A 16,498-nucleotide genomic window follows, 5' to 3' on the forward strand; every position below is an offset into this window, starting at 1 on the left:
TCCGTGTCTCGCATGTGGAAACGAAGCTCTGGTGCCGGCTCTCCAGAGCGGAGCGTTCAGCTCCATGTGTTGCTATGCGGCCGCACGCTCCGCTCCCAAGTGCCGGCACCAGAGCTTGGTTTCCACATGCGAGACACGGACGTGATTCTCGCAAATAGAAACAAGCCCTAATGCAAAAATACTGACTTGTGAATGAGGCCTATTTAATCATATACAGGGAAAAATGGTTCCAACGTCATCAGTGTTTTACATCGGTGTTTTTTTGCGAATGGATAAAGAAAGAAAAAAAGGACAAAGCTTCTATACTTTGCAATGTTTCATAACGTTTATATCCCTTTTTTTTTTTTTATTCAGATGAGGCAAAAATATAAACAAAAAACGAAGGTCGCATTTTTTAGTAAATGAAACAAATGCTTCTGTTCTAGCTCTGCAAATCCATTAATCAAGTCAGTGGTCCCTGGACAGGCGCCATTTACCTGTCAACATCCGCAACTTTTTTGATATTTCCAGATTGGCGCGACGTCACAACTCTAGGGCCCGTCTGATCTGGTTGTTCTGATAACACTTTTTGGCATTTTATGGCTATACACAGAGTTTTCTTTTGCATCAAGTTGCTTCCAAAAAGCTTGAAAGACTCTTTCTATTAATGTCTATTGTAAAAGAACTTTTTCCGCTTAAAGTTTTAATGTCAATTTTGTTTTTTCTTACGTGTATGTATTTAGGCTGAAACATTTTTTCAGTTGGCTTTTATTAAAAATGTTGCACCATTTGGCTTTTACAGGTTCTATGTTTCGCTGCACATATAATTTAGCTGTGGTCCGCTGTCATAAATCAGCTGAGAAGAGCTCAGAAGAAGACAGATAAGAGTTACAAAATTTCATCATTGAATCGGAGTGAGCTAATTTTGTCAGAATTCTTTATAACTCTTAAATCTTTTTTTCTGAGCTCATTTCAACTGATATATGATCGCAGACCACATAAAAGCTGAGCAGAACTTTGATACGGTCATAAATAAGCCAAAGAGCTCAGAAAATACAAATACAACAGTAAGACTTTTCCATCACAACGAGCTCACTGATGCATTCTCTGAAACTCATTCTGCAACCAGCAAAATGCAGGGAAACATACGACTTTTAACAGCCAAACAATGCCACATTTTAAATTAAATCCAAAAGCAAAAATTATTTTTTTTATCCCGAAATACATGGATTTCAGTAAACTATGTCCCACAAGGTGTCCACCATATTCTTTAATATTTAGCGACATCTTTGGTTTCCCGATGCAGAATGGATTTTGTCGATGTCTCTGTCATCAGTAGTTATCGCCTCATAGTTGATGTTGAAGAAAACTCCAAACATTTCTTTAAAAAAGTCTCTTTATTTCTGTAGAACGTGCAGCAATCTGGGGAACAGTCTTATGGCGTTCTTCGTAGTGACATCGATAACTTCTTCTACTGAGATTCCTTTGACCTTGGCGATATATTCCGCAGCATACGTGATGTTCTTCGGTTCATTTCTGATCTAAAAAAGCAAAAGTAAAATTTGTTATTTTATTGCCCTGATTTTGTATTACAGGACATGCAAATGACATCTCATTTATTAATTCCTCGTTAAAATGATACATTCCTTAAAAAAAAAAAAAAAAAAAAAAAGAGGTCCCCCCTAAAAAAACACTATTGTGCTATTTTATTTTTTTTTTAAATAAGGAATTATTAAATGTGATGTTTTATGCATTAGTATTGCTGGAATAACTCTCCAATGTTTCTATTAGTCAAGCTATATACAGAAGATATAAGCTTTTTGTTCAAGTCCATTGGCAAGCACAATGCTGGAAAGTGAGAAAGAAAGAGGTTCCAGCTCCTATAGTGCTGGCAGGATGCTGTTGAAAATTTATCACAGACTAAAAAAATGTGAATGGCAAGATACAGATCATGGACCATTCCTACACATATTAGACTGGCGTATGCACCAAAAGCGGTTTTATCTTTTACTGGGGGATTTGAAAGACAATGCTTTTCTACAGGATTAGCGAGAACATAGCCCAGCGGACATGATCCTGGAAGGCTTAAGCTCTCCAGTCACTAGACAGCATCTCTGCATTGTTTATATTGTTGATGGAGATAATCCGGACGCTTTATATCGTTTTGCAAGTCAAAATAACCACACGGAAATAATAGTTATCTGCAAAACCACAGTAATGAAAAGTCAGAGGCTGAGACATGTAAAAAAGCAGATGAAGGTTTATAGGTTTATAGAAACAAAACCATCACAACTGCTTGGAAGTAATAGCTACAGAAGTATTTTTGCGTGAGGGATGGCAAAGGTCACAGTGAAGGGAAGGGAGGAGGTGAGCTGTGCCATCACCTATTGTGAATGGTGGATCCTGTGTTATCTACTGTATATAGAGGTGTTATCAGTCATTGTACAGGAGGAGGAGGTGAGCTGTGACATCACCTATTGTGAATGGTGGATCCTGTGTTATCTACTGTATATAGAGGTGTCATCAGTCATTGTACAGGAGGAGGAGGTGAGCTGTGACATCACCTATTGTGAATGGTGGATCCTGTGTTATCTACTGTATATAGAGGTGTTATCAGTCATTGTACAGGAGGAGGAGGAGGTGTGATATCACCTATTGTGAATGGTGGATCCTGTGTTATCTGCTGTATAGAGTGTTATCAGTCATTGTACAGGAGGAGGAGGTGAGCTGTAATATCACCTATTGTGAATGGTGGATCCTGTGTTATCTACTGTATATAGAGGTGTTATCAGTCATTGTACAGGAGGAGGAGGTGAGCTGTGACATCACCTATTGTGAATGGTAGATCCTGTGTTATCTACTGTATATAGAGGTGTTATCAGTCATTGTACAGAAGGAGGAGGAGGAGGTGTGATATCACCTATTGTGAATGGTGGATCCTGTGTTATCTGCTGTATAGAGGTGTTATCAGTCATTGTACAGGAGGAGGAGGTGAGCTGTGACATCACCTATTGTGAATGGTGGATCCTGTGTTATCTGCTGTATAGAGGTGATATCAGTCATTGTACAGGAGGAGGAGGTGAGCTGTGATATCACCTATTGTGAATGGTGGATCCTGTGTTATCTACTGTATATAGAGGTGTTATCAGTCATTGTACAGAAGGAGGAGGAGGAGGTGTGACATCACCTATTGTGAATGGTGGATCCTGTGTTATCTGCTGTATAGAGGTGTTATCAGTCATTGTACAGGAGGAGGAGGCGAGCTGTGACATCACCTATTGTGAATGGTGGATCCTGTGTTATCTGCTGTATAGAGGTGTTATCAGTCATTGTACAGGAGGAGGAGGTGAGCTGTGATATCACCTATTGTGAATGGTGGATCCTGTGTTATCTACTGTATATAGAGGTGTTATCAGTCATTGTACAGGAGGAGGAGGTGAGCTGTGACATCACCTATTGTGAATGATGGATCCAGTGTTACCTGCTGTATATAGAGGTATTATCAGTCATTGTACATGAGGAGGAGGTGAGCTGTGATATCACCTATTGTGAATGGTGGACCCTGTGTTATCTACTGTATATAGAGGTGTAGTCAGTCATTATACAGTAGGAGGTGAGCTGTGATATTACCTATTATGTATGGTGAATCCTGTGTTATTTACTGTATACAGAGTATATATTGCACCAATACCCCCTTCCATACCTGTTTTTCTGGTCCTAGGGCGGGGGAGTCTGTTTCCAAGCAGATGTTCTCTAGCGGAAGCTGCTTCACAAGTTTCTGCTTCTTAAACAAATTAGAAATAAATTACATATAATACTGATGGCGGATGTTCTACAAGTTATGTTCTTTACATTATAAACTAGAGGGACACCAGACTGGCACAAATAGTTTCTGATTTTCATTGCATTATTCATTAGTACTGATCGCGTGTTACAGTCTGTGTTAAATTCCAAAGCTGTATTTCCCATACTCCAGGCTTCAGAGCTGAAATCTAGCAGCTGGACTGCTGTAGCCTAGGAGATGGCGGAGTTATGTTTTCCCGCTAAAGGACTAAGATGCACAGTGTCCTTATCTAAAGAAATTGCACAGGAGCGACGATTTCCTATCGCGATGTTGTGGGAAATGCTCGCTATCAAACCCTGGGTCCTGGCATCATGTGGATAGTTAACGTTGCACAAACAGAGTACCAATGTGCCTGCTGCCCTACAATAAGTGACCAAGAATGGGGTGAGGAACAGACGAAGATTTTAAGGTGCTGTTTTGGCAGCAGGAGGAAGACCTATGTAATATTAGGTGCTCATCTGTGTATATGGGCTGTAGTCTAGTAATGACCAGATGGCAGCCATCCTCACAAATTAAAGAACCGTTCTCTTCATCCTATACCTGCTCACTCCTGATGATAGAAGGGGGAATGGAAAAGAAGTATCCAGCTTTAACACCTTCCATAGCCACCGACGGCTTGCCATCAAAGGCATGGAGAAGGACACATTCAGCTCCTGGAAAATGAAATGGGACACGTTAGACGTCAACCCTTATAAGACGACCGTAGGAGCCATTGTCTGATCTACCACTCTTCCCTAAGAAACTGGATTCCAACATTGTGTATATTACACAGTTAGTGCCTTTTCCTGCTTTAAAGTGGTTGTCCTGGACTATTTTTTTTATACTATTAACCTAAAAACTAACAGGCAGGTACTTGCTAACAGAGATGACTACCTGCCTGTTCTACCCCGCGCCAGCTCAGTGCAGTCACCGACCACTGCTGTTGTTGATTGAGCTCCTCCGCGCCAACAGAGCAGCTCTTCCTCTTCCGGGTTGCTCTGTCGACGGGGGGTGACTGCTGGCGTCATGCTGATTGACAGCTTTTAGGCAGCAGGCTGTCAATCAGCATGACGTCAGCGTCAACAGAGCAGAGCGGAAGAGAAGCTGCTGTTTTGTCAACATAATGTCAGCGGAAGCCTCTGAGTTATCAGCACAAACGAATTGTGACTGCTTGGTGCCGGCAGAGATCGATGCTAGGCACATCAGGCATATGGCCATCAACTACCTGCTTTTTAGTCCTTAGGCTCCTAGTAAAAGAATATTACATAGTCTTGGATAACCCCTTTAAGAGCCATGATCAAAATAAGTATGGCTCATTTCATTCAAGTATCGGCAATTATCTTTGCTCTTCCTAATTTATACTCATTTTGCCTCTGTCTATTGATTTAGGATGGACCACTGCAGATAAAGACAGTGCTGTGTGCACCCCATGACATAGAAGACGCAGGGGACGCATGGTTCACACTTTCCACAACACCCCCCCGTGCTACTATAGCTGCAATTTTGGAGAAAAAGATGGAGTATTGATTTAAAAAAGGCAGCAGCATAAAGGAGGACATTAGGAATAGTGACCACACATTAGCCATAGTCCCATTTACCATGGGGAGTCCCATAAATATTAAACAATTATGGTACCTTGCTCCTTCAAAAGATTAATAGTTGGTCTTCCTGCTGAACGGGAGTGAACATTTCTGCAAAGTAATAAAATAAATAATACTTAAAACATCTTAAAAAGTTTAGATTACTATCCTGGGTTAATTTGGATTTATTCTTACTCATATCAGACACCATAATGAATCATTCTCCAGCTGCGAAGTTTATAAAGCGATATCAAAAGCATGAAATAACCCGTAGGAAGTCCAACCCATGGCCGGGCTTCGTAGGGGCACAGAGATAAGGGCAAAGGGAGGGGGTCATCGTGTGATGGCTTTGTGCTGAGGAAGATGGTCGCCCGAACAGACGCACCACCTGGAACGCTCCACTTATCGGCCACTGTCAGAGATTGCCCGCAGCATGTATGTAAGTGGTCAGACTACAGTGATGGAAAGCAGCTATGGTCGATGTTGTTAGAGGCATGTGCTGGCTGTAAAACACAGCCGGCACCTGCCCTGCAGGAAGCGGACTCGGCATGCACTTATTCTGTCTGGAAGGAGAAATACAGATAGGATTTAGAAGACATCCCATCCAAACTTTTATTAAGTATTTTATATTAATATAAAGGACTTTATCTTTCCTACAGAAAAAGAAGAAGCTGTTAATCCCCAGAAATGAATGCCACCATTGAGATGGGGTCTCACAGAGGCAGGCCGAGCCGCTTGGCCAGTTGAATCTGTCTGATGAACACTTGACGTTGCTCTTCTTTCTGATCGTCCGTGTTTGCTATTCGTGGAGTGAAATCTAAACCCACCTGTAAAGAAAACAGGACAAAGTATTACTACACATTACTCCATAAGCATAAAAATCACCAAGGTCATATATAACCATATAGTTATAGAAATAAGGGATATCCAGAAAACCAATGCATCCGAACTGTCAGCATGGGAGGCATCAACGGAGAAGGATCTGGAGTAATAAGACTTTCCTGATTCAGCTAGATTTCACTTTGACCTCATTAAAAAAAGTTTCTAAGAGCAATGAACAATGATTCTGATAGAGGCGAAAGATTTGTGTTTCTGATACAAAGCTCCAAATCCCCAGCACAGATATAGAATTAATCTGTCCTGTTACCCAAAAGCAGAGTAAAAGCACAAGTTTGCTGCGCTCATACCTCACAAAAAAGTTAGTTTGTCCCGATTCTCAAGCTCTTTAACTTGCCATCCACTTTATCTTCTTTAGAGTACATCCTCTTAATCAGCATTCTGCCAGCACTAGATGTGCAAGAACTTACTTTCCTCTACCTCCTAGTATGCATTGCCCCAGGAATTGTCCAGTGCCTGGCCTGGACTAAAAACTTAACTCTCTGGGATGAGTTGGACAGATATGAGAGCAAAAGCAGAGAGGCAAAGACTCGCCCCCACTTACTGTAGACAGTCAAAGCCTCCACTTCCTATATGAAGGTAAAGACCCCCCCACTTCCTGTATGAAGGCAAAGACCCACCTCCACTTGTATGAAGGCAAAAACCAGCCCCCACTTCCTGTATGAGGGCAAAGACCCGCCTCCACTTCCTGTATGAGGGCAAAGACCCACCCCTACTTCCTGTGTGAAGGCAAAGACCCGCCCTCACTTCCTATATGAAGACAAAGACCCGCCTTCACTTCCTATATGAAGGCAAAGACCCGCCCCCACTTCCTGTATGAAGGCAAAGACCCACCCCCACTTCCTGTATGAAGGAAAAGACCCGCCCCCACTTCCTAAATGAAGGCAAAGACCCGCCTCCACTTCCTATATGAAGGCAAAGACCCGCCCCCACTTCCTGTATGAAGGCAAAGACCCACCCCCACTTCCTGTATGAAGGCAAAGACCCACCTCCACTTCCTGTATGAAGGAAAAGACCCGCCCCCACTTCCTAAATGAAGGCAAAGACCCGCCTCCACTTCCTATATGAAGGCAAAGACCCGCCTCCACTTCAAGTATGAAGGCAAAGACCCGCCCCCACTTCCTAAATGAAGGCAAAGACCCGCCTCCACTTCCTATATGAAGGCAAAGACCCGCCTCCACTTCATGTATGAAGGCAAAGACCCGCCCCCACTTCCTAAATGAAGGCAAAGACCCGCCTCCACTTCCTATATGAAGGCAAAGACCCGCCTCCACTTCCTATATGAAGGCAAAGACCCGCCTCCACTTCCTATATGAAGGCAAAGACCCGCCTCCACTTCATGTATGAAGGCAAAGACCCGCCCCCACTTCCTATGAGGGCAAAGACCCGCCTCCACTTCTTGTATGAAGGCAAAGACCCGCCTCCACTTCTTGTATGAAGACAAAGACCCACCCCCACTTCCTGTATGAGGGCAAAGACCTGCCCTTACTTCCTGTATGAAGACAAAGACCTGCCCTTACTTCCTGTATGAAGACAAAGACCCGCCCTTACTTCCTATATGAAGGCAAAGGCCTGCCCTTACTTCCTGTATGGCGGCAAAGACCCACCTCCACTTCCTATATGAAGGCAAAGACCCGCTCCCACTTGCAATATGAAGGCAAAGACCTGCCCCCACTTCCTGTAGAAAGACCCGCCCTACTTCCTGTAGAAAGAGAAAGACCTGCCCCACTTCCTGTAGGAAGATAAAGACCCGCCCCACTTCCTGTAGGAAGATAAAGACCTGCCCCCACTTCCTGTAATCCTGTGTTTCTGCTGCTAGAGATGGATTACACTTGACAATCTAGTGGCCCTCTGGAGTGACTTTTCAGGGATAAGAAATCAAAATCAGTTATAAATAATGTGATTTGCAGATTGTCTGTTTATCACATGAGATCAAGTACATCACTCACTAATGCTGTAAGTGCCAAGCACAAGCGTACAATAGTGCGACAATATACATTACCTCGCCGATAGCCACCAACTCATCTCTGTACTGTTCTATCAAAGGCAGAGCATCATTTACATCCTGCAAGGAGTATACAGGGCAAATTAAACCACAGACACATATTATATATATTCCTCCTCTTCTTCCAAGAGCCAGAACTTTTTTATTTTTCTTATCGATATATTTTTTTTAGTGGGACAATTTCTGGTTTTGAATGACACTACTCATTTTACCATACAATGTACAGTAAAGCAGGAAAAAATCCAAATGCGTGAAATTGTGAAAAAGGAATTCCACCATTATTTTGTAAAAATAACTGGGCAATATGATTCTATAGGTCATTATAAATACAGCGGTGCCGAGCTTTGGTAGTTATGTTATTATTTTAGTGTATTTAAAAAGTTCTGAAGTTTAAAATGAAAAAAAAAAAAAAGTTTTAATTTGTGTCCACATTTTTTCATTTGCATAGCAAGCTGAAGTTTTTTTATTCATACCATTTTTGGGGGTAGGTACGACGTTTTCTTTACGGCGATAGAAAAGGCGCAATTCTGGTGTTTCGATTTTATCTTTGTGGCTTCAATTAATTGTATATGTTTATAGACTTTAATTTAACGGGCACAGAGATACCAAACGTGTTTACTTTTTCTTGTTCTTAATGGAGAGGAAGGTGATTTCAATTATATATATTTTTTAGCTAATATTTTCAAAAACTTTTCTTTTTTTTTAACTTTATTTTTTTTTTTAAGGCTCATTGCCTGCCCTCCTCCCCTTCCTGCCCACAACCCGACTATGAGCTTTATATTGTAACTGTCATTTTATAAATGTTTTTATATATCATAGGTGCTGCTTAGCATTTCTGTCTGGGTTTTGAGACCCCAACCGAACGGTCAAAATACTACTCTGAAGTGTGCAGCTCCTGCCTGAGCGGTGTGTAGGCTCAATAGTAAGTCTATGCATTCACACAGACCCATAGACTTACTATTGAGCCCATACACCACTCATGCAGGAGCTGCACACTTCAGAGCGGTGTTTTCACCTATCAATGGGGGTCTCTTAGTGTTTCTGATTGGACCGCCAAAGATCAGAAACACTATGCAGCGGCTATAAAGTATAAAAACTTTTCTAAAATGGCAGCTACACTTTATATGTGGCTGTTAGAGATTGATGAATTTAATCTATCTACTTATGTTACAGTCACACACAATGGAGCCACAGAAGCCAAGATATACAATGCATGTAAGTACATAGTGCAGTAGTATTGCAGCACTGTTGCTGCTACAGAAGAAATCCTCAATGATTTATTTTTTCTTGCAATTTTTGGGGTGAGGAAATGTCATTTCAGTACCAGCCAATAACAAGGGTTACGTCCTTTTATTCCATTTTACCTGTAGTGTGGCACTGCGTTGCTGTTCTGGATTTGCAGCTTGGACCGGGTGCACTCCGAGACACGGGAAGACCAGCTGTGGATACCTGTGCCAGATACATGGTGTTATTAGCCATCCCGCACAGCCCTTAGACCAGGTCAGGTCACTTTTACGTCATTATCATTTACTCACCGCTTAGAAAGATAAATCACTTTTTCAAACTCTGCTGAATGTTCTGCGACCGCGACAACAGCCCGGACACCAACCTGAAATGGACAAAAAAAAAAAGGTGGCGCATAAGAGTAGTATTATAAATTGAAGATCAAGCTACTTATAACAAAACGAAAAGAAAATCCCCTTTCCGAAGAAAAATAAAATTCAGTAAATTTTTTTTAAAAGGGAACCTGTCATCTGATTCATGGTGCCCAAACGAAGGACTGCATGAATCGGAGACTGGCTGCCAGGTATACACTTCTCGGAAATGCTCTGGAGAGGTAAGACTAGTCCAGCACTATACCCGGTCGGTTCACAGGTCTCTTCTATAGCGAGAGACATGCGCATACTTCTTTTTCTACACAAAGGACTTTTCAGCAGTCTCATTATCATCACAGAACGGATTTCAATGACTGATAACATCTCTATTTCTAGTTACGAGGGAAAAAAAACTCTTTAAAAATCGGGTCAATACTCACTGCTCTGGCTTCATCCAAGACATGATCGATGTCCTGCAAGTGATGAAGAGTGAAATAATACACAATAATCAATACAGGGGGAAAAGTTGGGGACTACTTAAATTTGTTTTTCAAACTTTATTGGTAATTTTGCTAGATGGCTTTCCAGCAGTGTTCAATTCCCTTTTTGTTCCTTTCCTCTTCCCAGCTGTACGACACCAGCCTCTCTCTGCCCAGCAGTAGAGCACTTCCACCTCTGCCCAGCCGTACGGCGCCTGCCTCCCTCTGCCCAGCAGTAGAGCACTTCCACCTCTGCTCAGCAGTACGGCGCCTGCCTCCCTCTGCCCAGCAGTAGAGCACTTCCACCTCTGCCCAGCCGTACGGCGCCTGCCTCCCTCTGCCCAGCAGTAGAGCACTTCCACCTCTGCCCAGCCGTACAGTGCTTGCCTTGCCCTGCATATTTGCTCCCTCAGCCCTGCAGTATGGCGCTTGTCTCCTTCTCCTCAACAGGATGTAGTTTTCCTTTGCATCAGGGCATGGATAACATGGAGCTTGCAGTGTCAATACTATGACAACCCTTGCCTGCCAAACTTCACTAGCAAACAACCCTGACAACATCCAAAGACAAAGCACAGAAGTGCTGATTAACAACTAAATTACAAAGGAGGAGGACAATGTTTATTTCTTCCTTAAAGGGAACCTGTCAGCAGGATTGTGCACAGTAACCTACATGCAGTGTCAGCTCAGCGCCGTTATACTGAATAAAATGATACCTGGGTGATTAAATCTGTCTTATGGTTGTTGTTTAATCTTTATTTGGAGTTTTCAGTTAATGATATGCCCATGCTCCGGGGCGGCCTGTGTGGGGTCTCCATGTGGTTCTCTGCTTAATTATTCATATTTATGGCTTATGACAGGTCGTTGATCCCTCACTGACCTGCCCTCTATTTTACATACTGCATATAATATGTATTGGAAAGCAAAAATCACATTCAGCGGGCAGGAGACGGCGCCTGAGCTGCAGCATGATCGCATGTATAATATGCATTAAATTAGTGATATGCATTTAGTCTGAAGAAAAAAAAAGTTCTGTTCACAAAGATGGCGCCTGCGCAGTAGTATCTATCTGTATTCTGACAGATGCTACTGCGCAGGCGGCACCATCTTTGTAGAGACAATTTGCTTTGTTTTTTTCCTCTAACAAAATGGTGCCGGCAGCGCCTGCGCTGTAACATTTATCGGATCGCCGATAGATGCTGCTGTGCCGGCGCCGTCTATGTTGCACAGTCCATTGCGGACTGCATAAAGTTATCTGAGGATCTGTCAGTGAGCCCGCCATGACGGTCCGATGGGGAGTCGGTAGCACTTCTAGCTTTCTAATTCTGAGCTCCTCAACTCAGGAAAAACAAAGAGCCTGGAAAAGTCAAACGGAGAACAATTTGTAATGAAACCCAATGACAAAAATGATTTTTAGCCCCAAATACAACTGGGTAGGCACAAAATGCCCCCAAAGGTGTAGACCCCCGAATGCCACCCCTCTGTATTAAAAATGGGCCATTTTACAGACTTGGAGCCTAAAGTGTCCCTACTGTGCAATGACTCCAAGGTGCAAACATGTTGTATTTTGCTGAAGCCACAGATGGAGTCTGACACACTGCAGAGATTTCACAACTACATAAAACACGACAATATTTGGCTGCAGTCCTCTTACATGGCTGAACTCTGCCGCAGACAGGTGACAGTGACAGTCCACAAACCCCCCGCTCCAGTCCATGACTGTCACTGCATTCCCAGAAGACGCAAGGACCATGACACGCATGCGCAGTTGCACTGTCTAGCAACCGCCGCCATCTTTGTACACCTCGTCCTGCTATAATTAAATAAAACAAAAGAAAAAAAAAGATAATTAAAAAATAATTAATGATACAATAAAGACCATATTTGCCTTATATGACCGAATATGAGAAAAACATATCAATTTAAGAAATGTAACAAGACCGCTGTGAGAGTACTAAGATGGCGTTGACACATCCGTTGTACGGAGCTCGAGACCGTCTGGTTTAATTTTGCTTTTGTGTATAGGGAAATGGTCGCGATGATGGTTTCTGAGGGAAAACATGCTGTCATTAAAACGATAGACATCCTCTATCCAAGTTTAGTGATGCGGAACTAATGTTCGCACTGCACAGTTCCCCGTCGGGAAAGGTTTGACCGGAGAACACTTCCGACGCCCACTTCCGGAATTTTGAAAATGGCGGCAAATGTTGACAATCCGAATCGGAGAAGTTTACGGCTGCAGGGACAAAGTCATGAGAGTGTGACACCTGATTCCCGGGGCCTTGAGGGGCCCAGCAATGGCCTCCGGACATCAAGCCGCCCCAGAACTCGGCTTTCTGGTGGGAAACTGAATGATTCGGAGTCTTTGAGGAGGACCAAAGGGCAGAAAGTGGAGGACCCCGCTAATAACAGCAGTGCTGGAGCTAAGGGGAAACCATCAGCAGGGAGCACTGAGGTCCTGACACCAGGGGAGGACTGTGGACGACGTTCTGATGACAAACCCAATAAGAAAACCGTAACGACAAGAAGGAGTGGAGAGGATCGCCCGGACGATGGCCGACCGGACCGTAAGGACGCAGGAGTGACCCGTCCTGGGGTGGGTAGCGCTCACGGCACATAATAATAACTAGGAGAGATGTCTCACGCACGAACACGCACCAGTGACAAGGGCGATAGTAACATCCGGCAGTGGATTTATTTTCATATTCTGTATATTTCCAGGAGGAATAACTGAGGGACGGCACAATACCGTTATCTAAGACATAGATTGCATGACAGGGCATGTGAGAGGTGACTTGGAACTATGGCATGGCGGAGACATGTCAGAAAGTTGGATGGGTCTGCAGGAGAAGACCCCTAATTATCGAAAGGCTCACAAATGATAGGGATAACTTACTGGTCGCTGGGACCCCCGGTGATCTCAGGAAGTGGTCTTGAATTTTCAGCCTCAGCTCCATTCATCGTCCATGGGACTGTTGGATATAGAGGAGCGCTGCGCTCTGCTGTGTTCGGCAGTCCCATAGACAATGGATGGAGCGGAGAGCGCACATTCGAGATGAAGCTGCAGAGACCGGTTTCCAAAGGACCACTGAGGGTCTCGGGCCCTATTTTTTATTTTATTTTGGGGCTAACCCTTTAAATGTTCAGTGCGGTGTACGGACCCCCAAACTTTTCATGAGCTCATACATTTCTCGCCTCCCTGAGCAGCGTTGGACACAGCTGATCACTTCTGCCCTTTTCCCTCAGTGTTCAGTGGTGGTCTCACCTCCCGGGCCCCACCGATTGGGTTTTATACTTCACTATGATGATGTACAAATTTTTGTAAGATGAGTTACTCTTGATTAAAGCCGGGATACAGAGCAGGAAGTGTTGGCATGGGGACATAGGAGCAGAGGTGTTGCAGTCTGTACCTTCAGGCATTAGTAAGGCATAAAATATTATCTGGTTTCATAAACAACTGGGCTAATACTCCTAAAGTGACAGATATGCGTGACTTAACCCGTGGAAGCCCCTGTTTCTCCAGCATTACCCGTCTGCTGCTCTTTGCTGATTAACTTCAGCTGTAATGTCCTGTCTACAACATGTGACCACCGCAACCTATCACAGATTATTACTTACCCTTCCTGGATCCAGCGCCGGCTCTCTACCTGACACCACCCCAGTCTTTTGTCAGCAGTGTTGACTGCACTGCTGCCATATTTGGTGAGCTCAGCCGCAGAGATCCGGCACTGGACCTGGGGGAGGGTAAGTAATATTTGTTTATAGAAGAAAACCTTATTAACTCCCTCTCTGAAGATTTTTGTTGGATTGGATGAGGGAGGCTAATCTCGGTGTTTCTGCCCACTGTGATTTCTGGATGAATGACCGATGTATGCCCATACACTGACGTATATTAGGGAATACTAAAAATAATATTTTACCATTGGTTTTACAGGCTAAACAAGAAAGAAATGATGCGGCAGAAGCCGGGTGCTGCAAGGAGAGCAAAGAAAAAGGTAAAAAAACTGTTGTAAAGACTGAAGATCTCGCCCATGAAGGAAGAACATCCTCCAGGACAATCAAGATGGCAAAAGAGGAGAAAGCAGCACCCGCAATAGAGAGGACAAGAACTGATGTGGAAGTGGCCGGGCCCTCGGGTGTGGATTCACTAGCCAGCATTGAGTGTGCCGGGTCTTCACGGGGCAATAATAACACAAAAGCTTCTATAATAAGTCCATTGATGCATCCAGTATGTGCTACTAAGAGCCTTGATCAGGGAACTTCTGCCGCTTCTCCTCTGAGGGACAGTAGGGTGCGCTGCACCTCCAAACATTTGTTACAGGAGGTGCTGGGGATGTGCACTGAATTCAGCAAAGAAATTCTGCAAAGTCAGAATTACCTAAGCCCGGAGCAGAGGCAGCAGGAGCAGAGGAACTTTGTCTTGGTAAGGAGAAAACTATAAGTCTTGTCATTCACATGTAACCTTAAAGATTTTATTAAAAAAAAAAAAAAAAAACCTCTTCAGCGATTCGATGCTAACGCTCTGACTGTCCCCCAGTCTTTTGTTTAAGTGACCATCGCCTGCAGCCAATCAATGGTCGTGTGTATTATTATGGCTTCGGTCACTGTCTAGTGATGCCAGTAGTATGGTATGTGATTGCTGAAGCCGCTGATTGGCTGCAGTGGTCAGTTGCTGGCAGCTTTTGGACAGAGACTATGGGGACTACAGGAACTTAATAAATGAGTAGTGTTTATTTGGTTATCTTATAACATTCACAGGGGGCTGCGTGTTAAGTTGGGCATCTCTTTATATTGGCCCTACTCCTTAAATGGAGAATGAAACCTATCGGAGTAGTGCCGGTTACTAAATGTAGCTACTCTATGTAATAATGTCATCAAGTCAGACAGTTAACTACAACTATTTTGGGGTGTTTTCCCCCTCAAAAGTGCAGGGCAGGATTTGGCTGGCTGAATCTACCTCTACTAGTGGGCATTGGCATTAAAATATGTATCTGGTCTTAAGAGCTAGCCCCCCATGTCACCAAAGCTGCATGAAGGGCAGCCAAACCCTGCACTGCACTGATGAGGGGCAAGAACCTGTCTGTAGATGGGTAGAAGTCTTGGCTAATGTACCTAGTCTTGTTGTAATGCTCATGAAAAGATCTCACACTGACATAGAGGGCAGCGTCCTCCGCTAGGTGACAACAGCAAGAGATCTCTCTCTTGGAAGGAAAATAAACAAACATATATTTTAGTCTTCCTCTCATGGAGGCACCAAACTCCAGAAACCAGATTGTAATGTACGTACTTCATTGATTATATACATCTCTTGTCACGGGTTCTTGAGTATGACGGCATCTGGTGACAGAGAAACATCATGTCCACTTCTGCGGGCTGAGCCTGCGATACATCTTGAAAATGCAGATTTAAGTTGTCCTGTTTCTAAAAGACTTGGCCTATCTGTTGCTATGGGCAAATAATTATTCAACGGATGTTTGTTTTTATCTCCTTTATGATTTAATTATTTCATAGTCGTTGAACGGCTGAATAGACATCAAAATAATAACAAGTGTTCATTTGTTCAATTTCAGAACCTTGAAACAACGTTTCAGGATAATGTCAGCATTAATGGGCAGTCGTGGGATGAAGCAGTGGACACCGAAACTGGTAAGGAGGATGTATAGCTCTCAAAAATGTTGCACTTTACTGCACTGTGTCAGGTAAGGGAGATGTCGCCTGTGACTCTTTTCAGTCCCCTACATATTGGTTATGATTAGTGATGAGCGAGTATACTAGGGAATCCCCACATGTACTTAGCTGGTTAACAGATGTAAATCATTCAGCTGCGGCGCAGAAAACTAAATCTCCGAGTACTTACAAATACTCGGAGGACACCCGAGCGTGCTCGGGAAATCTCGAGTACCGAGTATACTCGCTCATCACTAGTTATATGTTTAGAAAAGTAGTTCTACAATATCTGCAGTAAGTGGAGTTTTTTTTTTTTTAACCCTGCATTACAGTCCCTACAATTGTTCTCAAATCTGTATACCGGTAAGAAGTAATAACGATGGGGTCTGATGCACAGAACCCCTCATTATCGCCAGGACCATAGAAGCCTTCTAAGTGATGAGCGAACGCGCTCGGGTGACATGTTATCCGAGCAT

The 16,498-nt window shown here is 43.5% G+C and overlaps 2 protein-coding genes across 4 annotated transcripts in view; one reads left to right on the top strand and one right to left on the bottom strand.

Annotated features, from left to right (window-relative positions):
• Positions 1 to 302: 302 nt before the first annotated feature.
• LOC143804320 (putative deoxyribonuclease tatdn3-B) lies at positions 303 to 12,152 on the bottom strand. Of its 2 annotated transcripts, none has more exons than XM_077282297.1 (10): positions 12,010 to 12,151; positions 10,320 to 10,352; positions 9,820 to 9,893; positions 9,649 to 9,733; positions 8,282 to 8,344; positions 6,100 to 6,209; positions 5,438 to 5,493; positions 4,364 to 4,476; positions 3,683 to 3,763; positions 303 to 1,520 (listed from the first exon to the last, which is right to left on the bottom strand). In XM_077282297.1, exons 1-10 carry the CDS (start codon positions 12,115 to 12,117, stop codon positions 1,377 to 1,379), a joined length of 867 nt encoding a protein of 288 aa, XP_077138412.1. In that variant the 5' UTR covers positions 12,118 to 12,151; the 3' UTR covers positions 303 to 1,376. The 2 variants fall into 2 exon arrangements, with proteins under 2 accessions (XP_077138412.1, XP_077138413.1); XM_077282298.1 differs by having other exon boundaries at positions 319 to 1,520; positions 3,683 to 3,760; positions 12,010 to 12,152.
• Positions 9,676 to 16,498, top strand: part of NSL1 (NSL1 component of MIS12 kinetochore complex) — a 29,769-nt gene continuing 22,946 nt past the window's right edge. The window contains exons 1-3 of one of the 2 annotated variants that reach the window (XM_077282295.1): positions 9,676 to 9,784; positions 14,290 to 14,778; positions 15,926 to 16,001. In XM_077282295.1, coding sequence (XP_077138410.1) covers positions 14,419 to 14,778; positions 15,926 to 16,001 — 436 coding nt within the window. In that variant the 5' untranslated portion in view covers positions 9,676 to 9,784; positions 14,290 to 14,418. Of the gene's footprint in view, positions 9,785 to 12,336; positions 12,952 to 14,289; positions 14,779 to 15,925; positions 16,002 to 16,498 lie in introns of those variants that run through there. The other variant, XM_077282294.1, reaches the window with a different exon arrangement.

This window comes from Ranitomeya variabilis, chromosome 2 (assembly GCF_051348905.1).
Source record: "Ranitomeya variabilis isolate aRanVar5 chromosome 2, aRanVar5.hap1, whole genome shotgun sequence".
Lineage (NCBI taxonomy): Eukaryota > Metazoa > Chordata > Amphibia > Anura > Dendrobatidae > Ranitomeya > Ranitomeya variabilis.